The sequence below is a fragment of the Rousettus aegyptiacus genome, unplaced genomic scaffold, assembly GCF_014176215.1.
Source record: "Rousettus aegyptiacus isolate mRouAeg1 unplaced genomic scaffold, mRouAeg1.p scaffold_m13_p_7, whole genome shotgun sequence".
Taxonomy (NCBI): domain Eukaryota; kingdom Metazoa; phylum Chordata; class Mammalia; order Chiroptera; family Pteropodidae; genus Rousettus; species Rousettus aegyptiacus.
The window spans coordinates 28,527,556-28,554,333 of NW_023416310.1; the positions used below are offsets into that span (position 1 = coordinate 28,527,556).

General features: G+C 53.9%; 1 protein-coding gene across 3 annotated transcripts in view; it reads left to right on the forward strand.

Moving 5' to 3' along the window:
- Positions 1 to 26,778, forward strand: part of TTC7A (tetratricopeptide repeat domain 7A) — a 111,846-nt gene that overhangs the window by 48,164 nt on the left and 36,904 nt on the right. For 2 of the 3 annotated variants that reach the window (XM_016142185.2, XM_036225226.1), the window contains 7 exons: positions 5,019 to 5,156; positions 6,704 to 6,787; positions 10,804 to 10,908; positions 18,504 to 18,621; positions 19,714 to 19,771; positions 20,921 to 20,993; positions 23,002 to 23,162. In XM_016142185.2, coding sequence (XP_015997671.2) covers positions 5,019 to 5,156; positions 6,704 to 6,787; positions 10,804 to 10,908; positions 18,504 to 18,621; positions 19,714 to 19,771; positions 20,921 to 20,993; positions 23,002 to 23,162 — 737 coding nt within the window. The remainder of the gene's footprint in view (positions 1 to 5,018; positions 5,157 to 6,703; positions 6,788 to 10,803; positions 10,909 to 18,503; positions 18,622 to 19,713; positions 19,772 to 20,920; positions 20,994 to 23,001; positions 23,163 to 26,778) is intronic. The other variant, XM_036225227.1, reaches the window with a different exon arrangement.

The following is a 26,778-nucleotide window of genomic DNA, read 5'->3' on the forward strand; positions in this document are numbered from 1 at the left end:
TGACCTGGTTGGGAAGGCCCAGCCTTGAGTTTAGCTTTGATCCTCCCACAGAGCCGTGCCAGGTCTCTGATAGCTTGGATGAGCCTACTGGACACTCTCTGAAAGAGCCAGGGGGTGAAGCCAGAATGTCTAGGTTCTAATCTGGGTCCCGACCATCTATCTATCTTTATGCCTTGGGGAGCCTCCCTGCACCTCAGTCTTAGGACAGTAGTACAGGAGAAGGTCATCATGGGAATTATGAGATGCCACTTACAAAGTGTCCACAGGTAGTCCTCTTTCCTTCTCTTAGCCTGTTTCTGCACAGAGCTAGAGAGGAGAGCCAGGACTGAGCAGGAGTGAAGGTCAGTGCTGTCTGGGGCTCTGCGGCCAGCAGAGGGTCAGACTGGGGCTGGCAGAGGAGGCCCGGGAGACAGCAGGAACACAGGGCAGCGGAAATCTCCCTTGACTCTTGGGACCTTGCACAAGTTAGTTCACCTTCTGGGGCTCAGTTTCCCCATCTACAAAGGGGCCATAGCGGTTTTATCCTGCCCCTCCATGGGGTCATTGTGAGGCCAGACGAGATGATGGACATGAAAATTCAACTCCTAAAAGGGTAATGCATGGCAGACACATAAAGGATGGCTATTTTAACAAGAGTCACCTGCCTTAGGTTTCGCCGGGGTTGGCCCTCCTGGGGAAACGGCCATTCCCTGTGGACCTTCCTATAAGCCCCCTTATTTGCCTCCCAAGTACTTGAGGCAGAGACCAGACATGGATCATGGTGACTGTGATGAACCGTCGGATAATGGAGAATGGGGAAGAGCACGTTACTTTGACTTTGCCTCTTTTGAGCTACCAGAAGGTCTGGGGTGCATGTCCTTTAGTCTGGGGGAGGCTGCCTCTGGGAGGACAGCCAGAGGACTCAAGACTAGGAGCAGGAACAGCCCGTGAGCCCTGCCTGAGACTAAATATTTGAATTGAACAAGAGCAGGGCATCCCGGGAGGTCAGAGGCCTTGAGGGTGGGCCTGGGGGTCATGCAGGGAGAAACCAGGGGAGGATATTCTGCCATTATTCCAAGACTAGTAAGAACTGTAATGGTGAGAAGAATATTTAGTGTCTGTGTGTTGCTTTAAGGGTCACAGGTGCATTCACATCTGTCACTGTATTTGATCTGGAAGGTTTCCTAGTGAGGCCATTTAAATGGTGGAAGGAAAAGAGTAGCTGGAACTCGTTCAAGGCAGGCTGTTTATGGAGCAGGGAGGCATTGTGTGGCTTGAGGATGGTAAGCCCATGGGAGGAGGGGTGGGTGGAGGGAGCAGGACAGCTGGGATACCCGGACAGGGACTTGAAATCCTGTGTCTGAGGCCCTGCCCTCTGAAGCCCGCTCTGGCCCCTGAGCTGCGGGAGAATTTCTACCCTGTTGCTCCCCCCACAGCTTCCTTTTTTCTGCCCTATTTCACCCACCCCGCCCTGTTGCCATGGTTACCTCCTTAGACACAGCCCAGCAAGCACTGGAGCATTTCACCGCAGCCCTGCCCCAAAGCCATAGCAACCACTGGGCAAACTTCTGCTTTTGGCTTTCCTTTGGGGAACCACACTTCCCTCTTGGCACAGGCTCCAGTCCTGAAGGACCCCTGAGAAGTACCTTTCCTGCTGTCTCCCTGTTGGGAGCCCCACCCCCCTGGCCTAGGAGATGCTGCTGCCACCCCCTCTTCTGTGCCTGTTCTTCTGACCTAATTCACGCCCAGTACTAGAAATCCGCCCCTCCCTTTCCTACCAGGCCCACCTTAGGAGATGCTGTTCTCTTAAAGGTCAAGGTCTAGGGCGGACAGGAGGAAGTTCTCATAGCTGGCCCGGAAACCTTTCACATGTCACTCATTCTATACACGTGGACTGAGGAAAGTGCTGTGTGCTAGCCTGTACTGGGAGTCTAGAGACATGTCCCTATCCCAGGAACCGGTGAACCAGTTGGGTGTGTGGGGGTCACTGTTATGCCCCGTGTTGAGGGAGGATGAGAGGGGCTCAGCCTCGCCTGGCGAGATACGTCAGGGATGGCGCTGAAGGGGCACATACCAGAGTTGAGTTGTGAGGAGCCAGAAGGCACCCAAGTTGACAGAGGGAACAAAGACAGACCTTGGTGAGGATAGGGAACTTCAGGGTAGGACTAGGGAGCTGGGGGATGGGGGAGTGGGGGGGGAGAAGCTGGTGTGGTGGGCGGATCGGGCACATGGTGAAGGGTCTGCTGTGGCAACCACAGAAAGGAGGCTGGACTTTATCCTGGGGTAGTCTGGGGTGGGGATGCTGGCAGAGGCTACCTTTCAAGGACAAGCCAACCAGAGCTAAGGCCTAGGGTGACAACTCGCTGCTCAGCAGCCCCAGAATGAGACTGGTCTGCATGGGCAGGTCCCTAGATCCTAGTTGTGCCTAACTAGGCTTCTCCTCCTGCCCCACAAGAAAGCCACCCTGCAGGCTGCCTGCCCTAGCCTCTGTCCATCGGGATCTCTCGCCCACAGAATTCTAGCTCCGATTCCACTCCGTACGTGCCTATATTATTGCCGCTGAGGGCAGAGACTGTCTCCTATCCTTTCATTCCCTAACACACACCCCACATTACTGCCTGGTGGAGGCTGCCTCTCCAGACCCCATCCTGGGTGATCAGAGCTGGGGAGTTGCTGGAGGTGACGGCTGGAGGTGGAGGATTAGGGAGGAACATGACCAGGCACAGAGCAAGCTTTGGAGTTGTGTGTTCCTACTCAGCTCAGTGAGATAGCTCCTGCCAGGCATCTCCTTGAAATTTCTTCTCAGCTTCCTGTTGGTGCTTGTGTGGGTGGATTTCACCAGGAAGGAGGGGGCTTTCTCTGGTACATCCCTCTCCAGTCCTCTCCCTTAACCCTTTCGATTCCCAACTGGCTCTTGTTTACCAGGCTGGCATTAGGGCTTAACCTTTCTGGGAATCTCCTGACCTCTCGGCACCCTCTCCTGGGGCTGGTCCACATCCACGGTGGCGGTGGGCAGCCCTTGCCTGTCGTGGATCCCCAGGCACTGGCCTGCCTTACTGCTCGAAATGCTCGAATGTGGGTGAGTCACTGTTTTGGATATTATAGGCACTTTGGCTTCCAGAAGCCTCAGTGGGAACGCACTTTAGGCCTGTATAGTAGGACATCTGGAGCGCACAGTCCAAAGGTTGTTGGGCTTCTGGTTCTGCAGCCACTTGGGAGCCTCAGCCCCACACCTGGAGGAGTGGGTGATAGTCTTGGCCAGAGGGAGGATGTGAGGCACATCTGTGGACAGGAAAGATTGTCTAGATCTGACCAGTGCGATCTGGGTTTTAAGAGCCAGCAGTTCCTTTTACTCTGTCAGGAAGGCCAAGTCCTTGGTTCTGAGGTCCTGTATGGGGAAGGAGAGGAGAGTGAGTCCCAACACATGGAGGGGCTTCTGACCCTTCTGCAGAGACAGGGGTATGCTGGGAAACCCCTTGGGCAGAGGGAGAAGAGGAGAAGGGAGAAGAGGTAAGAGCAGAGGATGCTAGGAGCAGCCAGCAAGAGCATCTGGGTAGAATCCAGCTTTGCTTCAGCTCAGGCTATCCTCATGGATGGATATTGGGGGAAGGATGCAGGGGCCCCACAGCATCCCAAGCCTGGCCCTTGCTCAGAGACCCCCATGACTCCTGTTCAGCTACTCCCATTACCTGAGTACTATCCCTAGGGTTGAATATACTGGGGAATGGAAGGGGCATGCCACAGGTCACAGAACTAAAGGGTCCAGAATCCCTGATGGTGAGCTTTCAGGCTCGGTGAGAACAGAGCTCCCCCTTCATATTGCACAGAATGGCCTAATCCTAAAGCACTCTTTCCCTGGGTCCTCGCCTTCCCTCTCTGAGCAGCCACCTGGCAGCGCTGAGCTACTGAACTCCTGAGTGCTGGATGCCAAGCATAGAGGTCTTGAGTGCAGGGGAGATTTCTTGAGGAGGAACAGAAAGTTCCATGGTCAGGATAGACCTGGAGTGATAGGAAAGAGGTATGGGGGGTTCTATCAGGGAGACTCAGGGGACCCACAGAGTAAGTGAAGAGCTCCCCTCCGTGAGCCGAGCAGCGGGGCCACCCACCTGAGCTAGACAATTCCACATATTCCCTGAGGCTCTCTCTGTGAGTGGACGGTTATAAACAGACAAGGAGCTCTTCCACAAAACAACTGGTCTAACGCCTCAAAAATGCCAGTATCTTGAGATACAGAGAAGGGCTGAGGGACTCTTTCGGATGAAAGACACTAAAGGGACATGGCACCTGAGTGCAAGACATTGTCCTGGATTGGATCCTGGAATGAGAAAAAGTAAACAACTAGTGAGGCCATCGGTGAGATGGGCGGCAAAACCTGAATGGGAACTGGTGTTAGATGATAGTAATGTTACATTCCCTGAATTTGGCATTTCTGTTATGGTTATGAAAGGAGTGTCCCCTTGTGTTTAGGGGTAAAGGGCCTTGTTGCCTTAACCAACTACTACTACTTCTTCCTCCTCCTCCTCCTCCTCCTCCTCCTCCTCCTCCTCCTCCTCCTCCTCTCCTCCTCCTCCTCCTCCTCCTCCTCCTCCCCTCTTCCTCCCTTCTTCTTCTTCTTCTTCTTCCTTCCTATTATTATTATTATTATTGTTATTATAAGCATCGTCAGCATCATCATCATCAAGAGAGACAGACAAATGTAAATATTGACAATTGGGTTTCCCAGTATGGTACTATATTTGCAACTTTCCTGTAGGTTTGAGATTTTTGTAGAAGCACAATAACTACCTAGAGCTGGAGCCCTCAGAACTACTCCCTCCCCCCAACCTGGTCGAAGAGCAGAGAGCTTTCTCTCTTTGGAGAGGGCCTTTGCGAGGATGGGAAGGACTCTCTCTGGCTGTTTCTGGGAGTGTGGCCACCTGCCTGGCCTCAGTCAGTGGTGAAAGGGTGACGGTCACTGGGCCTGCAAGGCAGGGGTCCTGCGTGGCCAGGCACCCACTTATTCCCTGTCCTCACTCTGTCCAAACCACACCTCTCCACAGGCTGCTCGGGATGTGGTGCTGAGCCGGGCGCCGGAGCAGAAGGAGGACCGGGCAGTGAGCCTGCAGAATGCGGCGGCCATCTACGACCTCCTGAGCATCACGCTGGGCAGGAGGGGGCAGTACGTCATGCTCTCAGAGGTACAGCTGGTCCACCCCACCCAGGAGTCGGGTGGCACACGGAGGAATTCAGATGGAGCCACCCACTGTCTTCCTCCCCTGTCCCCTCCCTGTCTCCACCAGAGGGTATAGCTCCGTTCTGGGAGGCCAGTCTTGGGACTGTTCCATTTTCAGTGCTAAGAGACTGGCAAGGTGGGGTTTTTTTTTGCTTGTTGGTTGGTTGGTTTTGGTTTTGCTATTGTTTTTATTTTGATAGAACACATAGCATTGTAAAAAGAAGCACAAAAGGAAAATTTTCACCCCTCGATTTCTCCAAGGTGACAGTGATGGTTTGTGACTGCCTCTCCTGGCAGGGCTCTGAGCTGAGTGGACAGACACCCCATTCTGTTGGACAGACCCTGTTGGGACAATGCTCAGTGGGCTGTGCCCAGGGAATTGGTGCCTCTCCTGCCTCCTACACACAGTGCACGTGGCACACACACATTTTTGAGCTTTCAAGTCTGAGCTGAAATCAAGGTGGCTTTGAGGCCTTTGTTTCCTGCCAAGAGTGGGCCTCTTGGCAGTAGGTTCTCTCCAGGTGTTTAGGAGGGCTTCTTAAAGGAGGGACGGTGACACCTGCTGAGCCCCTGCTCGCACCAGGCACCCCACAACGTGCTTTCCGAGATGCCCCCCTTGTTAATGTGGGAAGGATAAGTAGCGTTCTCTCAAATTTACCACAAGGAGGGAGAGGCCCAGAGAGGTGGCTTTTTGCCCAAGATGGTGCAGGGAGTACATGTTGAGCCAGCATGTGAACCCAGACCTTTGAGCTCTTAAAGTGTGTGCTATCTGTACCTGCCCCCCTCCCCCACCCCACCCCCACCTAACTCATATGCTGGCGGCGTCTACCTCGAGCACCTGGAACTTCTGTGGGAGACTGTCAGATCTCACCGCGCAGCCCCTAATTTGGGGTTGCCTGGGACTGGATAGGCCAGTGGAGCAGTACATTTTCTCAGTGAGCGTAGAGAAAAGCAGGGCGGAGAGGAGCCCTCACCTTGGGGCAGCTTTCTCTCCATGGGCTCTGCAGTCAGCCTGCTCTGCCACTTACCGGCCCTGTGACTCTGGCACGTCATTCAAGCCTTAGCTCCCTCATCTGTGAAATAAGGGTAGAGACCCTGCCTCTCAAGGCTGTTGGAGGAGTAAATGAGGTAATAGATGTAGAAAGCTGAGAGCACCACTATGCACAATATTAATTAATAAGTGCCAGGTGTTACTTTTATTGTATCTCTGACACATTTTGAAAGCACTTTCACAAATCGCATTTCCTTCGCTTTTCACCGTCACCCTGTGAGATCATTTACGTGTTATGGATGTGGGAACCCAGAGCCAGAGAGGGTGAGAGACTCGGGCAAGGTCACAGAATGCCAGCAGCGGGGACAGGTTACCCTGGGAATTTTCTGACGGGAACCAAGAACGGGCCTCCCGCAGCCTCCTGCAGGCAGTGACTGGGCAGTGATTACCCCGGGAGGGCACGGATGGGCTGGGGGTGGGAGGACCCTGGCAGGGAAGTGCTGACGTCTCCCTCTCCCCAGTGCCTGGAGCGAGCCATGAAGTTTGCGTTTGGCGAATTTCACCTTTGGTACCAAGTGGCCCTCTCCATGGTGGCTTGTGGGAAGGTAAGGCCCTGGAGTGCTGGGGGTCACACCCTGATCCTCAGGAGCTCTGCTCCCCTCTAGTCACCTCCCAGAGGTGGAGGGTGGCAGACAGTAATTCAGAAGTGTTGTCTGGCAGCTGATTTTCATCTCCAGGGAAGTGAGGGTGTGGGAGGGCCACACGCAGACCCCCATGTGAATCCGGGGTCCACAAGTGAGTTAGGAGTGGGCCAGGTATGCAAGGGGGGGCTTTTTTCTGAAGATACGTGTATGCATGGGGCACCACAGCATTTCTGCAAATGAATTGATGGGTACGACTGTATGAGACAGCTGTGGGGCATGGGCTCCAGCGAGGGGAACATTGTTCCATTGGGCTGTAGCCCTCTTCCTACTCCCCAAGCGTGCAGTCAGGAAAGGGCTTGCTCATGAATCAGGAGCTGACCGTATCCCAGGTCTCAGGGCTGCATCTGCTCTCCACCCACCAAGCCCTCATTTTCCCTCGGATGAGAATCACACTTACGTAAGTCTCTATTTTAAGCAATGACATGAAAGGAAAAGCTTTCCGGGGCTGGGTGCTGGGGCTGTTGGAGCTGAGGATGCTCCAAAGGCAGGAAATAAGGTGGCATGAGCTCACAGATCGTTCCAAGAGCTGTAAACACCAGGGCCCTTTGGTGGGGCTGAGGGAATTCCTCCCCACCCTCCCCACCCCCCGCACCCATCTGTGCCACCTGCCATTTCTAGCCCCGCAGCCATCTCCGAGGAGGGCCCTTCTAGGCTTGCCAGCGCCTCCTCCAAGAATGGAGGGTGTACAGGCTGGGTCCTGGCAGGGAGAGCGAAGGAGAGCAGGTGCAGCAGCTTGACAGGTGGGAAGTACAGCTGAGAATCAAGTAGGGCGCCGCCTCAGCCCCCGCCCCACCAGGCATTTTGTCTTCCCAAACATTTTCCCCCTTCCCCATCATGTTGGCTACCTCCCAGAGTGCCCTAAAGTCACAACCAGGTACCCTGGCTCTGGATTCAGCAGGGTCTTACCAAGGCTGACAGACAGTTCAGAAGAGAGATAGGGCTAGGCATAGGGAAAGGAGAAGCGGGAGCTGGAGGTTACGTGGAGCCTGGGAAGACAGCTCACAGTGGCATGAGCAGCTTCTTCCCACCTTAAAGAAACAGAGAAAATGCCTCTAGTCTTGTAACAGTGAGCACGGACCAGAAGGAGAGACCCAGGACCACAGTGCACACGGACCAGAAGGAGAGGCCCAGGACCACAGTGCTTCTCACCCTTCTGTGGGTCATGGACCCATTTGAGTTGCCGAGGAAAGCTAGCTGGGGACCCCTACTCAGAAGAATGTGTCACACATAGAAGTTAGCTTTAATTTCTGGGGATGCTGCCGGAAGGCCATTGGTCTGAGAAGAAGGTATCATGTTAGCCTGGGAGGTATGGGGTCTTCTACCTCCGTATGGAGAAGAGCCATGCTCAGAGGGGTCCAGACAGCCTGGCACATCCCAGGGTCCTGGGGGCTGGTGTCCCGGCTCAGGTCCTTCACAGTCCAGCAAGGCCACACAAGAATGGGCTTACAGACAGGGGGTTAAGGCAATGAGTGAGTTCCTCACACATGAGGCCCCACAGGCTGGAGACTCTGGGTTATACCCACCCCTACATTCGGTGCAGTAGGAGATTGTTCTAGAAGCACACTTTCCACCCCCTTCAGGAGCCCCGCACACCAAACACATCTTTTGGCCTGGTTGTCTAGACCTCACCTTTGCTGAGATAAAGGGCAAACCCAAAAGGTCTTCCAGAAGGTGAGGCCAGGCTGATAAAGATGTATCTGGCACTTCAACCTATAGGAAGAGAGGGTGAGTTCTGTGACATGATTTAGGTCGTTCCTTTTCTTGGTCTCCTCGGCAATCACATTGGCTGTGTTGCTAGGTAACCAGCATGACAAAAAAAAAAAGCCAGCTGCTCTGACTGTGGAGTCCTCAGATGGCTCCTTAAATAGCAGTGTTTTGTGGTCTGGGTGGGAGTAGAATGTGGAGGGTCAGGGTAAGAGAACACTGTATTTCATGGATGCATAGGTCAGCAGCCAGAAAAGGAGGCCGAGGAAAGGCCTGAGGCTTGCCGGGTGTGTGGCCAGGGGCACCGTGGTGGGTGCCCTGGGAGTGGCATTCACAGGAGAAGATTTGGGGAAAGGAGGGTGGCCTGGCAGTTCTTGCAAGCCCCTTAGGCAGCATCCCTTGCTCCAGTCCACGCTGGGCACCCCGTAGAATCGTCTGGCCTACCAGAGTCTGTCATCTACTAACACTGTCTCATGCCCGGTCTCATATCCTCTTGTTACCTGAGAGAGCAGTGGGAGAGGATGGCATTCGTCTTCTCTCCCCAGCCTTTCTGTGGGCTCCTGATAGCCAGGAGCCATGGCCCCTTCTCCTTCCCGCAGGAAATAGCCCAGTACTGGGTGCGGAGCAGGCCCTTGGCTGACACAGCTGGAATTGACCTAATAAGACAGCCTAGAGCCCAAGGAAATCCGGCATATCTGGGCTGAGAAAAGCTCCTCCTTAGCTGGTGGGAAAAGGAACACCATCCGGCGAGAGGCAGGGGTCCAGGGTGAACACAGACAGATGGGGTCCCAGTTCTGCAGTCGCCATTTCCTCACACCACGCTATGGTCAGTGAGCCTCCTGGAGCCCCATCTCCTCATCGGTACCTCTGGAGTGGCAAGAGCCAATTAATGGCTCAGCCCACAGTAGGGCCCAGTATACGGGAACTGTAGTTACAGGCACGTGTCTATGCCTACTTGGGGTTCACACTGGAATGGAGAGTTTGCATGCTGGGAGTGTGTATGGGGTGAGGGGGTCACTGCTGAGTGTCATGGAAAAGCATTGGATTCAATCAGAAGGTCCCGGCCCTGAGTGAGTACGTGTGTAGGGGTGGGGAGCAGGGAGACGGAGGCCTCCTCTCTGGCCAAAGTAGTCGCCACAGAGGCAGGGTTGGGTTATGAGCTTAGAACCAGACTGCTCAAACCCTAGCTCACCCTCTTATGGGCAGTGTGGCTTTGAACAAGCTACTTAACTTCTCTGCATTTTCATTTCCTCGTCTGTGATTAGAGACATCGCGCCTCTCTCATAGGAGAGTTGTGAAAATCAAACGACTTAATATTGATATAGCACTTAGAATAGAGGTCAACAGACTTTTTCTGTAAAGGGTCAGATACTAGATATTTTTGGCTTTGCAAGCCAAGCAATCTCTGCCTTCTTATCATGAAAGCGGTCATACACAATACATGCGTGAATGGGCATGGCCAAGTTCCAATAAAACTTTATGAACAAAAGCAGACAGAGGGCCAGAATTGGCCCTCTGCCTTGCTGCAATGCCTGGTGCATAGTAAGGTCTAGATAAGTGTTATCTGGTATTCTTCTCATTAGTGATTAGCAATATCCCTGCCTGGCTCTGTATGCTCTCCTCTCCTGACCCTCCATCCATACTTGGCCATCTTTGGCAGGTCCATGCTGGCGCTGTCTCTGTGACTGAGTCCCTGAAGCCTTGGGAGACCCCCAGATTCCTATCTCGAGGTTTTCTGTGGCTCTGCCACCTTTGCTTCTCTCCTCTGCCAGCCTTTACCTTTCCACTCCACTCCCCACCACCAGCCCTGCCTCCAAGTCCCCATGTGGATTTGTCTTCATCTCATCATCTATTAATCCAACAGTGTTGAACTCAGAAGTTTGAGAGAGCCATTTTCTACCTCTAAAATTTCTGTGGTTCAATTTGAATTCCTTTTGAAGAGCGTCCATCTGTTGTCACCTTACCCATTGCGATATCACTTCTGGGAAAGGGTCACAGCTTCCATTCTCCAAATGAGGAAACTAAGGCCCAGGAGGGACTTGCCTGCCCACACCGCCTGGGCCCCTTCTGCTGGGCTCTCTTCCTGGCTCTTGAGAGGAAACAGATGCAGAGCAAGGACATGGTTTGGGAACTGCCCCCACCGCATGCACAAGGCACCCAGTCTGTTGACCAGGGCCTGCGAGTGACGGTACTGCCTGCTCTTCTCTCTGCAGTCAGCTTACGCCGTGTCGCTGCTACGGGAGTGCGTGAAGCTACGGCCCTCGGACCCCACCGTGCCCCTGATGGCCGCCAAGGTCTGCATCGGGTCCCTGCACTGGGTGAGTGAGCTGCAGGGGCAGGCCAGGCAGAGCCCAGGTCCTGGTATCTTCCTGTGGGAGGATGGTCGCCGGTGGGCATGAGATGAGAGTGTGCTCCTCTTGCTTTGTGAGGGTGGTATAAATGACATAAGGTATGGAGAGGGCTGAGTGGGTCAGAGAGGCTTGCTGGAGGAGGAAGCCTTGGACTGGGTTTAGAGGTCTGGGGGAAGATCCAGGTGTGTATGGGGTGAGGGGATCACCGCTGAGTTTCATGGAAAAGCATTGGACTCCAGCCCTGAGTGAGTATGTGTGTAGGGGTGGGGAGCAGGGAGACGGAGGCCTCCTCTCTGGCCAAGGTGGTCACCACAGAGGCAGGGTTGGGCAGTGGTTATGAGCTTAGAACCAGACTTCTCAAACTCCAGTGGCAGGTCCTTTCATCACAGCTGGCTTTCCCCACCCCCGTGATGAGCAGGGGAACCCCCTTGCTCCCCAAGTCTTTTCAGGGAGACTGTTGGCATCTTACACCCTAGAGGTGGGGCACCCTTGGGACGTGGGTGGTATGTGGGTGCCAGCAGTGAAGAGACACCCAGGCAGAGCAGTGCAACAGAAGGTGGTAGTGTGATCTTGGAGGATGCAGAGAAAGTGGGCTCACCAACCCTAACTGCGTGTTCCCAGGGCTCCGGAGAGGGGCGTCAAGCCCTTCACTGGGATGAAGCCCAAAATACCTGTCTCACTGAGGTGGGCGGGGCAAGGCACCTGCACTCCCAAGGCTGCCGGCTCCGAGGTGGCTGTGGGTCCACCCAGCCAACAGCCGCCCTTGCCAGGAAGCCCTAAATTTAGGTCTTCCCGCCGTGGAGGAGCTGTTTCCCTCAGCAGCATAATTACAGTAATTATGTGCATTCAGATTACATGGTAATAAAATTAGGATCAAATCAGTCCAAATTGAAATCAGATGAGTTAGGAGCAAAGTAATCAATGACAACATAAATAGAAAAGCACAAAAGGAAACTTAAACATGCAGACTTGTCATCTGAATCGGGGAGGAGGGTGAGCTGTTTAACCTCAGCTGAGCATATTTGCAATTGGGGGCTGGTTTGAGCTTGAGTTTAAATCAGGTACAAGTTAGAGTGGGTTGTGCTGGAGGGCCAGGGGAAGTGGGGTGCTCCTGGCGGCCTTTCCTGACCAGATAATTCACCCTTCACAGCTCCCCAGAGCCCCCCTTATACTTGCCTTGGACTTCTAGTACTTCACATTGTAATCAGCGGCATTTCCTGAAGGCAGGAACTGTCTGTCTTCCTCCTTGAAACCCCAGCCCTGAGTTAATGCCTGGCACTAATTGAATGGATCCTACTTGCCAGTGAACACAATCACTTGGCACTGAATTCTGCCTTATATGGTACTTGTCTTTTTCTTGATTAAATGGGGAGCTTCTTGCATCCTGAGCCCCTCTTCCCTACACAACCCTGCACAAAGTAGGTGTTTGCTAATATCTTATAAAATGACACCCGTCCCAGCTGGCTGGGAGGGATCGGTGTGGGAGGTCTGCATCAGGTTCAATGGTTCTCCTTTGCTCCCTGGGTTGCCACTGGGCCAAGAGCAAGCTGTGGATAGCCAAAGGGAGCCTGTTCTCCATGGAGGCTGGGATGGGAGCGGCCCAGCACTCTATTATCAAGGCTGAGAGCAGAAAGAGTGGGTCTGACTGTGGTGGGCAGAGGGGTGCTAGATCCTGAAAGGTTTCTGACACCACCTTTTTCCCTGCCTTCATAGCTATTCTAGCTCACATTGGCCTCCAGCAGGCCCAGCCATTGCCCAGTGAAGCCCTGCTAGCAAGGGACAGAAATCTGGGGGTGGAGAATTTGGCCCAGGTTGCAGGAAGGGAGGCTGAAACCAGGACATTTGAAAAACGAGTTGTGCTGGCTGAAACCAGACTGGGTGGCCTTGTGCCTAGAGGTGGAGCACCTGCTGTCCCCAGGAACTGTCCTTATGCCCAGAGCCAGTGTGGGATGTCTCAGGCTGGGTCTGGGCCCAATCAAGGTTGTCCCTGGGTGAGAGTGGGTCGGGAGGGGATTGGGCAGAGGGACCTACCTGCATAGTCACGTGCTGGTTGACATGGGGTTTGCAGCGGGGTGGGAGCAGCTGGAGAAGCCAGAGGAGCCTGAGGCTCCCCTAGGTTGCAGCCGCAGTGTGCGGCAGCCTCCTGCTTTGGCATGGCCACTGTCCCTCCAGGGTCCCCAACCAGTTATTTGGGCAGGATAAAAAGGAGATGTAAAGATTTTTTACTATCCCTCCAAACACAATGATTTAATATTCATTTATTTAAAAAGTGGGATCTTTTCTAGGAGGTTAGGAGATGGGGGTGTTGCAAGCGTACTGTGCGTCATGCACGGAAGAAGAGGTTGTGAAGTGGAAAAGCAGGCCGTGACCCCCTTTGGAAAGGACTGCGATCCTGTCCGTCTTCCTGAGGGGACAGTATGGAGTGGTAGAAAGAGCGCAAGCTTTGGAGGCAGAGAGGATAGGATACAAATTCCTGCCCACCCACTTAGTGCTGTGTGACTTTAGAGAAGTTATTTACCCTCTCTGCACCTCATCTGTAACCTGGAAACAATCACATCTCATATTACAGGCAGCTCTGAACATCAGAGCTGAGTGTTGTCCCTGCTTAGTGGAGTCCCTTGCAGGTATCTGGTAAATGGCAGCTATCCCTGTGACAGCCCCTTCAAAAGAGCAGGCTGCCAAAAAGGTTGCACTCTTGCGTTATTGCCGTCATCTTTCAGATTCAGGGGTGGGCAGAGCCAGGAAGATAGATTGAGTGTTTATGAGGCAGGGGAGAAAGAATGCCAGCTCTCCTGCGCTAGCTCATGGGGGTTTAGGAAAAGTGCCTGCTTTTCCCAGGAAGACCAAAGTACATTTTCAAGAGCAGATAACAACAGGTCCTGGCCTAAGGAGAAACTGGAGGTGCTCTTTGAAAAAGCTCCGCAGGCTCAGAAATGACCTTTCTCTAGTTCCCAGGAAGCTGGAGGAGGGTGAAGCTTCCAGGCGGACAGCCTGTTTGGCCCACAGCAAGATGAAGAAGGCAGCCTGAGTGTGAGTGAGCAAAGCATGTGGCCAAAGCCCATCTCTGTGGGGACCAAATTAGGACAACTGGAGAGATGCAGGAACTTGTAAAGTCACGGGAACATTCTTACTTATGGAAAGCGAAAGCAAAGAGTCAACACATGCTGTCCTTCAGTGCATCCTTTTCCCAAAGGGCCAGAGAGGAGAGAAATGAAGAACCCCAGAGGGCAGCCATGAATCAGGTGGCTCAGAGAGCAAGATGTAGAGTCAGGAGACCTGGGTTAGAAACTCAGTTCTTCCACTTACTGGCCATGTGACCTTTGGTGGGTCCCCTACGCTCCCTTGTGCCTCAGAACCTTCACCTGTGGAGCACCCATTCCATCAGGTGGCCTTGGGGCCGGGAAAGCACTAACTTGCTCTGATCACAAGGGAGGGAGATGGGAACGATCTTCACGTGGGTTTGTGGCAAAGTTACATGATTGCTGTGGGTAAAGTAGGCATTAAAAGCAGTGTATCACTGAGTAGGGAACAGTTGAAAAGAACTTTGAAAACCCCTCACCCTAGAAGTATACTGGCGAGCAAAGAGGGCTTGTGCTGTGACCTGAGCAAATCTTGCAGAAGCAGTGACCACAACTACAGAGTCACCAGCTGTTAACTTTGGAGGCCACAGGAGGCAGCATCTGGAGATTGGAAAAGACCAGCGAGGTCCTAGGTGGGGATGAAGATGACTGTAGACGGGCAGGCACTGGGCTATTCAGTCACCCATTTGTTTGTCACATTGCAGGTCGATACCCATTCCTGGGTTATGAAATAAAACTCTATTTAAAAGAAAAGAACAATGAAATAGACTATTAGAGAATAGATAGAAAATATCTGAGTGTATTATGTGCTGTTGGGGTGAGTGTTGTGACAAAGGGCTGGTTTGTGGTTCCTGGGCCGTGGGTTGGGGTCAGAGTCCGGCCAGCCCAGCACAGTGCACAGCCTAGGGCTGTGGAGACCCCACTTGCCCGTGGGTAGATTAACTCCTTTTCTGTGACTCAGTGTCCGGCCAGAAACAAGGAATGCAGTCGAGTCCCCTCTCTGGATTCCGGGAGAGTCTTTGTTGCCACTCCCTAATTTGTCACTGAGATCATGTATCTATAGGGAAGGGATCTACTCAGATGGCACTTGTCACATCTCAGGCTGAAGCTTAAAAAATTCTGGAAAATTAGAGATGTAAAATTGCAACTAATAATAAATGTTTATTCAAGCACTGCTCTGAGCGTTCATCATATCTTTATCTCATTCAGTCCTCCCAGCAACCCTATCGGCAGGTACTTATTATCCCCGATTCACAGAAGAGGGAACTGAGACACAGCAAAGTGAAGTGACATCTCATGCTGAAACTTAAAAAAATCCCGGAAAATCCTAGATGTAAAATTACAACTACTAATAGTTATATATGTCTGGCCCCAGGGCGTGTGTTCTTAGCTACTAAGCTGCCCCACTCTCTGTGAAGACTGCTGTCCATGGGTGTGGAGCTGACTCTGGACGCGGGTGGGATTATAGGACTTCAGGACGAAGGCGGCAAAATCCACATTCTCGGGGGCTCTAGGAATCTCACTCTTGTCTTAGGTGAAGGGGAATTGCGCATTTATATATGAATGACTCTTATAAAATATATATTTTATATTTCTTTAATATGTATTATAAAAATGTATATTTTATATTTAAAATACATATATATTTTGAGGTTGTTCATATATAATAGACAATAATATTTCTTTTCCTTCATAATCACTACATTGACTCCACATGTAAAAAGCTAATTTGTTTCTGATCATTAATAGAAATCAAAATAGTGTTGGCTGTGTGGGAAAATGGTGCATTGAGAGTTTGATTTGAGGCAGATGTGGACACCGTGCTTAGAGACCATTTTAAACGATGTGGGTACGGCTGGCAAGCACTGGAGGAGGAAAGCTACCGACCTGGGGGTCAGAGTTGATGGCAAGTCAGATATGCTAAAGATGCATGTTCTCATTTTTAAAAGCTAAAGGATGGGGAGCTCTGTTAATCCAGAATATGATGTGTGTGTACTGGGAAGTAATTTTCCCTGTTTGCTAGTAATTGCTGAGCCTCGTTCCCAGTCCCCTCTCTACATGGGTGGCCAGAGGTAGAAGCTGGTGTTCGCCAAGCAGAAGGACATGGCCATGGGCAGAGTGTTTACATGTGGAATGCAATAGGTTTCTGGATTTTTTTTTATAACTTGCACTTGACGGTTTATGAAAAAGCCAGCTCCTTTTGAATGAGACACAATGATGTCTAAAGACGTGGTATGAGATGAGCCGTGTCAGCAATGGGAATGTTAGGAAGGACGAACAGTGCCGTTTCCTCGCTTACCCTTCCCGTGGTACTTCCTGTCCCCCCTCTGCCACGAGGCCTCCTCGGACAACCCCAACCACATGATAGCCCCCCTTGGATCCCCCATAACCCCATGGCAACCCCACACAGTGGAGCCTTAATTAAGGGCCACCTTCTTCTCCAGGGTCTCGCCCTCCTGTGTGTCGGTGCACAGGATTCCATGAGCTCACCAGGCATCCTGCCCCTCGTCATTGGGCATCCCCAGCTGGGCCCAGCACAGAGTCTGGTGCTGCAGAAGCTTCAGTGGAGATTTTCAGGGAGGAGCAGTTGGAGTGGGGAATGCAACTCCCTATTTTACAGATGAGGACCTTTGGGGTGCAGAAACTAAATAGACCCCGTGGCGATCAGGTGTCAAGCCACGATCAGGGCCGATGTCAGTGGGCTTGTCCTCCCATGCTTTTCTCTCAACCTGGCTTTCACTTCCGGTCCCCGCAGCCTTCCTGAGTCCTGCTGGGCCAGGCGCTCCAGAGACAGATCTGTGTCTCCAGCCTCAGGCCTACCCAGCCAGCCGGGGCTGGTCAGCAGGCAGCTGCAGGGTTTCCTGAGCTGATGTCTCCCCCTGAACCCAAGCTCCGTAGCTCTGATGGGGTCAGAGGCCCAGCTCTCTAAATGCCTTGTCTTTTCATTGACTAGCTCTCCAACCTGGAGGTGTCCCACCGCCTAGGCCGACAGCTTGAGCTCAACCACGAGGGGACAGGAGGGCCGCCCTGATCAGCATTTGATTTGTCAGGGATGGTTGGGCCACCGAGGGATTCAGCCATCTCCCTCTGGGCTGTCAGCTCACCCTCCTGCCTCCCTTGTACTTTGGTTTTGTTTTTTCTCCCTGTTCACTGACTGGGTTCTCTGCTCTGTCAGCCTTTTTCCTGCACATAACTTATCCCAGCTGCACCCAAATGGTGGACTTGGCTCAACTTGCCTCCCTACACTGATGGCCTCTGTCTCAGCATCTCAACTTTAAACTCCAAGAAGGGAGAGCCCATCACCCACCCCACCCCACCCCACCCCCCGCCCCAGCTATGGCCAGCAGTCAGGCCACAAGATGCACAGAGCTGCCCCCCTCCTGAGGGAGTGGGGTGGGCCTAGGAAGGGACAGGAGCAGGGTGGAGCCCACCGGCTTGGGTACCAGAAGCCAACCTAGGTTTGACTCTGCTTCCTGGTTGGCTGACTGCGTGGGCCTCTGCTGGGGGAAGACACCCCATACAAAAGGGCCTTGACATCTGGGTGGCAGTGGGCTTTGGGTATGATTTGTTCAGCCCCCTTGCTGTGGGGCGGTGCCCATCTTTGTTCTCGGTGACACGAACATGGGTACACTGCCAAGCCAAAGATATAGACAGAAGACATTCCTGGACCTGGAAGGAGGAAGGGGGCATTTCTTGGAGGCCTGTGGGCTGTGAGTGTGCTTGGCTGAGGCCCCGCGCTGTCCCATGCCTCGCTGACTGACCCGACTGCCATCGGAGCCCCAGAGCACTGGGAGGCCCACTTCGTGCATGCCCCCCCTTCGTGTTACATGTTGTCCATGATGATGTGTACACATGTGACCTGTGCCAATTGGTCCCTTTCCAACTGGAACAGTCCCTGCTGCTTCCAGGACAAAAACGGCCCCAGGCCTTTTTCCCCTGACAAGTTTGCACTCCCGGTATTAGGGAGCGAGCTCACAGGCAGAGGAGAAACGGCAGCCTGCCTGCTCTGTAAGGGGGGCAGTGTCCCCCGGGCCCAGTACCCGGGCCCTGCCTGTCCCTCTCCCCTGCCCCTGGCTTCCCTCTGCTGTGCATGGCAGGGGCAGACGCAAGTACCTACAGAAGCCAGACAAGGAAAGGAGCTGGCAGACTGGCCTAGTCCTGGGTCCATGCTCTCAGCAGAGCATGTCTTGGGAGGTGCAGTTCCCTGGGGCAAGGGAAGCTTCCCCTGGGAGAGGCAGTGCTCTGTGACCTTGAGCACAAGGCCCCTGGGTGGGTGGGAAGATCCAAGAGTCACTGGTAGAGGTGACAGCTTTGATCCTTCCACTTGGGCTGTGTGGCCTCAGACAAGCCACCTGGACTCTCTGGTCACGCTGCCCTCACATGAGGAATTGCAGTTCTGAGTGACGCATGCTGGCAACTGAGCAGCCACATGCCAAGGCCAGCAAAGCCCCCCCCACTGACCTTGGCCTCTCCTCTCTGCAGCTGGAGGAGGCAGAGCACTTTGCCATGATGGTGATCAACCTCGGGGAGGAAGCCGGGGAGTTCCTGTCCAAGGGCTACTTGGCGCTGGGTCTCACCTACAGCCTGCAGGCCACCGACGGTGAGTGCAAGGACATCAGAGCCTATGCTTGGGGTGGATCAGGCCTCCTCCCAACACAGCCCCCTTGACCCTCAGGGATGGATGTGCACACATACACGCGCACCCCTCAGCCCCATTTCCATTCTTACCCAGACTTCAGCACTCTCGGACGTGCCTCCTTCATCAGCCCGTCCTTCCCCCTTCAAGGCCCAGCCCCAGTTCCTGGCAGAGTCCATACTGGTGCCGGCAGCTGTAACGAGCCGCCAGCCTTGACCCTCGTTTTGATTCATTCTGGTTCACCTTTACCCTCAGCTCCGCTCTGTCTTTTTAAAGTATTTCAAATCACGCATGGCATAAAGCTGGGTACATAGAAGCTGTTTAATAAATACTTGTGCTTGGCGGGTGGGTCCCTTTCTGCCACCCAGAGCCTGGCATTCTCTCTCCGAGCCTGCCAGCTCAGCTGTGTGTCCTTCATGGATCAAGCAGCCACCTACTTCTGTATCCTTGCAGCTTGAGGGAAAGGGAGTGATGTCTCCACCCCCGACCAAACCCAGGATAGGAATCAGCCCCCAAAAGTATGATAGAGTTGACTAGGGAGCTGGGGGAAGGAAGTTGGCATTTGGAGGGTACAGACTTTCTATTAGGGGTAATGAAAAAGATCTGTAGATAGAGATTGGTGATGGTTGAAAAACATTGTCAATGTGCTTAATGCCACTGAATTGTACACTTAAAATTTGTTAGAATGATTTAAAAAATTAAAAGCCATAGCAACCTCATAAGGAAGCCCAAGGAGGCATGTGGCTGGAATGGATGTGGGAACCTCAAGGCTCCGGCCCAGGTGGCAAAAGCAGTGAGTGGAAAGACCTGGTGTGCCGAGAGCCATGCTGGGAGGCTGGGGCTGGGTGGACGCCCACCCCCACTCTGCAGACCCTGCCCTGGTAACCAGGGCAGGGGCTGGCATCAGTCCAGAGCTGCTTGAGAGCAGGCGTTTAGCACACAGGACCCAGTGGGGCCGCCCCCTGCAGAGCGTGTGTGCCCTGGGGTGGGACAGGGCTGGGCTGGCCTTTTCAGCACTCCTCAGCCATCACGGCATCTTCATCCTGTCTCCTGCAGCGACTCTGAAATGCAAGCAGGATGAATTGCACCGGAAAGCACTGCAGACACTGGAGAGGTGAGGAGGGCCCAGATCGCACAGAGGCACGAGGTGGCCCACGCACATGCTTTATGTCAGCAGACCCTCCGATGTACACAGAGCAAAGGTTTACGATCCATTTAATTGACCAGGAAACTGAGTCTCTGAAAGCTCACACAGGAAGCAGGCCTTTGGGGTTGGATGGGCAGGCTGAGCCTTTCAACACTGGTCACCTTCCTTTCCCTGCCCTAGGTTGAACCCCAGCCCTCCTGAGCTCAGGGATCTGAAATTGGAATAACAACCCGTAATTACCTGAGATAAAGCAAGGAAAGCACCTTACATAGTGCCTTACCTGTAGCAAGAGCTCAAAAATAGTGTTTGTCTACTCCCAGCCCCTCCCCAATTCTAGGGGTCCCCTCCACCCTCAGGCTCCAGAGGAACTTGAGGGGAGGCAAAGAAGCGCCTCCCCAGCAACACCCCTCTCTCCCTCAGACCCATCCTTGCTGAGCCCCTCTCTCTACCACAGCCCTGGGACCCCTGAGCCTCCCTCCCCACCCCTTCCTCTGACCCCATGGCAGGGCTCTTCCCTCAGCCCTGTGTGTCTCATCCCCCAACAATGCCTCCCCCCTCCCCCAGCACTGATGTGGAAGCGCCTCGGGGTGCCTACCAGCTTCCTCAGAACATGTGGCACACGCAGCTCCTGCTGGGGCAGGTCGTTCCTGAACTCAGGGAGGTCAGAGTCCCATCCTGGCCGAGCCCCTCAGTGCGCCCAGGTTAGGGGCACATTTCCCTCCTTCCCCTGCCACCTCTTCATTCCCCAGCCCCCACCCCCAACCCCCGCCCTCAGGGAAGTATTGCCTTCTGTCCTGTGCTGGAGAGGGCAGGCCCCAGGCTCTGTACAAGGCCACAGCAGGGCCACAACCAGGCCAACAGCTGCCCAGAGGAGAGGAGCTTTGCCCACCCCCAATCCTACCTCTCAGCCAGAGCCAGCCATTGAGTAGCCAACTGCCCCTGCCTTTGGCTGCCTGTGGCTTTCTGCCATTACCTCCCAGCTGGGCACCCTCCCAAGCGAGGCCAGGCAGAATCCCTGACATTTCGCCCCAACGCACATGGCATGCTGGAAGCAAATGTCACACAATGGTTGCCCAACCCTTGGTGACTGACTTGGTGCTGCTCTTCCCCATGCAGAGCTCAGCAGCTGGCACCCGGCGACCCCCAGGTCATCCTCTATGTCTCCTTGCAGCTGGCCCTTGTCCGACAGGTGGGTGCTCACAGTTCCTCACCCTCAGGTCTCTGGGGGCTGCTGATCTTCTCCTGACACCACTGCTTTTACTGGCCGCGTGACCCTTTGCAAGTGATTTGGCCTTTATGAGCCTCTATTTCCTTATCTGTGTGAACACCTTCGTATGTCACCTCAGGAGCACCTAGTAAGGATTAAGTCAGATAATGAGGCAAAGTCCCTGTTTTACCTTCCGCTCCACCCTGCATCGGCTTGGCGTCTCCCCTTACCGCACCCTGACTCTCGTTGCAGGGCCCTGCCCTCTCAGCCCGTGCTCCAGCCCTTGTCCTGAAGCCCAGGCGTGCCCTGGCCTTGCTTCTCGCTTGCAGTCACTCTGAGCTGTCTGTCTCCCTCTCTGGGTCCTTCCGTCTCAGCCGCGTTCTCCCTAGCAGCCCTGCTGTCTGCTCTCCCCGCTTCCTCTTGTACCCACCCCTCCTCCCAACATACTCCGCCCCTCCTTCGCCTCCAGGCTGCCTCTCACATCCCAGCCCCTCGCCCCACTGCACCCTCGGCTCCTCACTTCCAGGCGCTGGATGAGGCACCTGACACCTCTGTGCCGTCTGTTCTCTCAGGACCATCAGTCTGCTCTGGTGCTCCCGGGATCATGGACGGAAAGATACCTGAGACCACGTATTTTTAGCTCTGTGTAAAAGAACCAGTGCTTTTCTTGCCAGTCTAGTTCATGATAAACCTTTGGTGATGCATTTTTTAATACCTTTAATTATTCAGCCACCTCTGATGAATGGCATCTTTTGTCTCAGATCTTGGTAGTATCATGGGGTCAAGACTCTAAGCTAGACCTGGCCTGCCTGGGTCTCAGGCCCACCGGCCCATCCTTCCCAGAGTATGTATGGCTGTCTGAGCAGTGATGGCTGCAGATTCAGATACCCAACCCAGGATATTGGGGTCCACTCTGTGGACTCACCAGGGCAGGAGCAGCCTCAGGGGGCACAGGCAAGCCAAGTTGGCAGCCACATTGACCTTAGCTTCCTCGTTCCCTTTCTCTGACCTTTCCACAAAGGTAGGTCCCTATGGGAGGACTTTGGGCCTGGCACTGCCCAGGCCTATGCAAAGGCCAGGTGGAGACCAGGCAAGGACCAGGCAAACCAGAAGCCAAGGCCCCAGCCAGCCTGAAGTTCCGGCCCCCCAGGGAGCATGGCGAAGGGTTGGGGAGTGGCACTGTGTCTGAGGTTTGATAAGGAGCAAGACTTTCCAGGAAGAATGATGAGACTCCTGGGAGGATAGCGATAGTCACGGGAGCTGATGCAACTACCAGGCCTGAGAGCACGAGAGAACAAACACACTCTCAGGACTAGAAGGATCTGCCCTGGTCATTAGCTGCCTGGCTTTGAGAACTTGAAGAGGGAAGCACATTTTCAAGAGGGAAGCACATTTTCAAAGGCGTGCAGTGCTCTGCAGGATATTTGTCCTACATCGTCTTGTCCTCTCAGCCACTGAGATGGGCATGACTGTCATCTTCATTTGGCAGCATACTAACTCTACAGCTCAGAGGGGCGAAGTCCCTTGTCCTAAGATGCCAACTAGGATGTGGCAGAGATGGGATCCATGCCCCCATTTGACCCCATAGCCCACACTCTTGCCACTGTAGGCATTTATCTGATGGCCTCCTTCACTTTATGGACAGGTTCAGAGAAAAGGGACTGATGGCCTCTCCTTATAGCCCCCACTCCTCTGGTTTAAGAAATGCTTCCTAGCATCTACCTAGATCCTTTGTGCTGGACCGCACACCTGTTCCTCTTTACTCTCAAGTGGGGACAGCAGTAGCTTCCTGGGCCTGACTTGGAGCAGAAGATCCCTCTTGCCATGTGACTTGGGGGTATGCTTTTTCATCAGAGCACCAGCCCTGCCCCCCAGTGCCCAGGGTCTCACCTAGCCTGGTGCCCCCTTGATGGCTGGCACTTGGCGCCAAAGCCCTGGGGGGAGGTGTGGGCCTTGGGAAGATCGCTAAGTTGGCAGCTTTCTCTGGCAGATCTCCAGCGCCATGGAGCAGCTGCAGGAGGCCCTCAAAGTGTGCAGGGACGATGCCAATGCCCTCCACCTGCTGGCACTCCTCTTCTCCGCCCAGAAGCACTACCAGCACGCACTGGATGTCATCAACATGGCCATCACGGAGTACCCTGAGAACTTCAAGTGAGTTCCCTGCGGGCACCACTGGGCTGAGGGGCAGGAGTCCGTGCACACCCTACCCAGCTAACACACACTGATTAAGTGCCCACTGCATGCACGTTCCCAGCTAGAGAGCCAAGGCAGGGTGAGGACCTGTGGGGTAGGAGAATGGCTTTGGTATTCTGTGTCCAGAGGTTCCAGATGGGGAGTGGTGAGCTCTTTGTGGCATCTGCAGGCTCTACAGGGGCTTTGTGGACCACAGAGGGAATGAGCTCAAACACACATGGTCAAACACCCTGGGCTCTGCATTCGAGCCTCCTGGGAACACTAACTTAGGTAACTTCATTATAACCCTGGCACAGCCAGCCACAGATGGATTCTAACATTGGCTGGGCTGGCGTGGGCCAAGGGAGCCATTTCCCTGCCTCCAAGCAGGCTAGTGGGCTTGGGGGAAGAGGTCATCTCCCTGCAGGCCAGTCCTGGCCTCTCCTTCCATTCTCGGCTTCTCCACACCCCCATTTACTGTGTCGCCCAGATGGCCCTCTCTGTGGAGCAGGGTTTGTGCTGCTCTTGGCCCTGGCGGTGGGTGGATGAACAAGGATTAAACTCTCCTGCCTGGCCCCACCCGCTGCCACCCAATGGGGACTCTGGGGCTGGGGACAAGAGCCCTGCTGGGCCAGCTGCAGCAGGAGGGTGTGTTGTTCTTCAGAAGTGAACGAAAGGGAGATTGGCTTGACTTCTACCCTCCTCCCCCAGGCAGATGACACTGGGGTAATAGACCCTGTTTCTCTGAACCCTGTGATTCCAGAATGGAGGGGCCTCTGAGTACCCCACTCTCAGGGTGTCCCGTTGTAGGGTCTGAAAGAGGGCTTTAGAACCAGCCACAGACAGCAGAAAGCAGCAAGGTCCTGGCTACCCTGAGAGGTGACTCACGCTGGCAGTGAAAACAGGTTCACGGAGAATTAGGGGAAATTGGTGGGTGCCATAGCCGTGAGAGGTGATGCTGCAATTGTCCCAGCCCAGGGAGGCTCCCTTCGCATGCGGAGGCCTGGTGTCCACCTCTGTCCATCCCCAGCCCATCAGGGACAGGGCTGGCCCTCAGGGCAAAGCCTCAGGATTCCTGTTCCTTTGGCCTCCTTCAAGGATGCTGAGGGTGGCTTGGCCTCTGCACTTTGCCGAAGGTGGCTTCCTTCTCACCAAGGCTCAGGAAAGGTGCTTTGGGAGAAGCAGTGTCCTAACCATGAGCTCCCCAGTATGCTCCACTGATGAGGAAGACCCTGTGACTAAGACCTCGGGCAGACGTTCATCCTGCAAGTCGGCCTGCTTACCTGGGCATAAACCACCCCCCTGCCCACAGCACCCTGGCTCCTAACCCCATTTGTCTACCCGACGATCTGGCCCAGGTGGGTCCCAGCTGCCCACAGCCACGTATAAGCAGAGACAGTGTGTGGCCAATTCAACATAGCCCATTATTTGTGTTAAGAAGACGCCCCTGGCTCTTGGCTTTAACCCCACGTTTGCGAGATTATTAAAATTGAAATCAGTTCACTCTAAAAGGCAGCTAGCTTCGGGAATACTAACACAGAGATAAAAAAAAGCGCATGTGGACAATGGATTAGTTAAGTTGTCTCATTAATCCCGAGTACAATACAGCAAGACCTACTGCGTAGAAGTTTATTTTTTACTTTTAATGAAAATACACAAAGGACGGAGGTCTACCTCTTCCAGTACCAGTTACCTTGCTTTTTTCCAGGCTCACCTGTGTGACAGGGTGTGACCCATTGTCTGCTGCTGGCCACAAGGCCAGTCATCAGATATTGTTTTATCAGCAAGTCCTTTTTTCCAAGTGAAATCGTACACGTAAATTAAGACAATGAACAGAAGGAAGCAGAGCTGTCCTGACGGAAACAGGGGAAGGGGATTCACATGCTGCCCGCTCGGCCCCTCCTCGGGCCCCCTGTCCCGGCATCTGGCACCTTGCTGCAGTGTCTCTTCCTAACCTCTGGGATGAATGCTTTGTGCTGGCAGAGTCACCTCCCCTGGCCCGATGGGGGAGGTTCACACCGCTTTTTGAAAATCTACTCAAAGCCCATGCTGTGCTAGGAACAGCGGGAGTGGGGTAGATTTGTCCGAGATGAGGGCGGTGGGGGCTTTCTGGCTCTCCCTCAGCACCCCCCAATGCACCCAGGGGAGGTGCCTCCTGTTTCCTGTGGGCTTCCTCCTTTCTCCCTGGCTCAGGCTGGGTGAGGAAGCCGTGTTCTCCCCTGTCTTCTCCCTTATTGGCAGTGTGCGCCCCGCCGTCCCCTTTCCTCCCACCTCACTCAGGTGCCCCCTCCTTTCCCAGGAAATGCTTCACTCACTGAAAGTGTCATCATGGGGGGGCTAGAAAGGTGGTCCTTGCTGTGAGGTTGGTGACTCCCCTTGGGAGGCCCATGGCTGGACTTCTGGGCCTCCAAGATGCCCGGAACTGAACTCACTAAGATTTGCACTGTGTGCATGCATCCAGGGAGAGGGCTTTCAGCAGATCCTCAGAGGGACCCTAGACCCAAAAACGGTGAGCCGCCCTAGTACAGATTGTGCTGTTAGTCAGTTTGCGGGATAACTATGCCCCTCTCTGTCAGCTGTGTCCCCACTTCTGCGGGCAGAATCCTTCTAAAGGGGCAGCCCTCGCTGTGGAAACAGTGCTCCCCCATCCAGAGACGCACCACAGAGCCACTGCAGGGGCCTCAGGCTGGGGCCCTGGGGCCAGCAGCAGGGAGACTTCTGTGAGGCCCAAGCCTAAGGAAGGAAAACATTTGAGTCCTGTCCCCAGAGGCCCCCTCGGGATTCCTCTGTTCCTCTGTCAGTACACAGATGCCTGCTGAGGAGCATTTGGCCACCCGAGCACCCCCTCCCCCATGGTGCCTCACTCTGCAAAGCCCATTGGGGTCAGCAGAGTAGAGAAGAGCTGTAAGGTTCTTTATCCCTCAGCCACCATGAGCTTTTCACCTCCATAACCATGAAGAGCTCTGTCTTGATCTGAGCCAGCCCTAAAAGGCTGCAAAACTAACTGGAAAAGAATATAGGAGGCTTCTGGCCTCCAGAACTGAGAGAATACATTTCACATTTCTGTTGTCTTAGGGAAAAAAAGAAAAACTCCACCTTAAAATATGTATATATGTGTGTGTCTGTGTGTGTGTGTGTACATACATGCATGTACGTGTATATGTATATGAAGTCGGGAATGAGGGTAGAAAATCTATCTACCACAAAGCTTTGGATTGACCAAAGAGGATGACCATGGCTCTTTGCAAATAAGTCAGTACTATTCCCCACAGAGGAACCTCCGGGAATACAGAAACCCGTGGGTTAGCAGGATATGTCCCTGAGTCCATTACTGGTCAGGGATCACTGAAAAATGTCATTGCTCTTCAGTGGCAACTGCATCCTGCTTCTCCAGCTGCTCCCTGCTTGGGGAACGAGCTGCGTGGCGCCAGCTGTTGCAACGGCAGTTAATTAAACGACCGGTCCAGTAAACATCACTGCAGCAAAACAAGTCATACCGCCATCACCCTGACCTCAGCGTCACCAGCAAGGCCTATGTATTCGGGGGGCATGTAAGGGCCCATGATCTGGATCTGTCTGCCACTGAGCGCCTCCC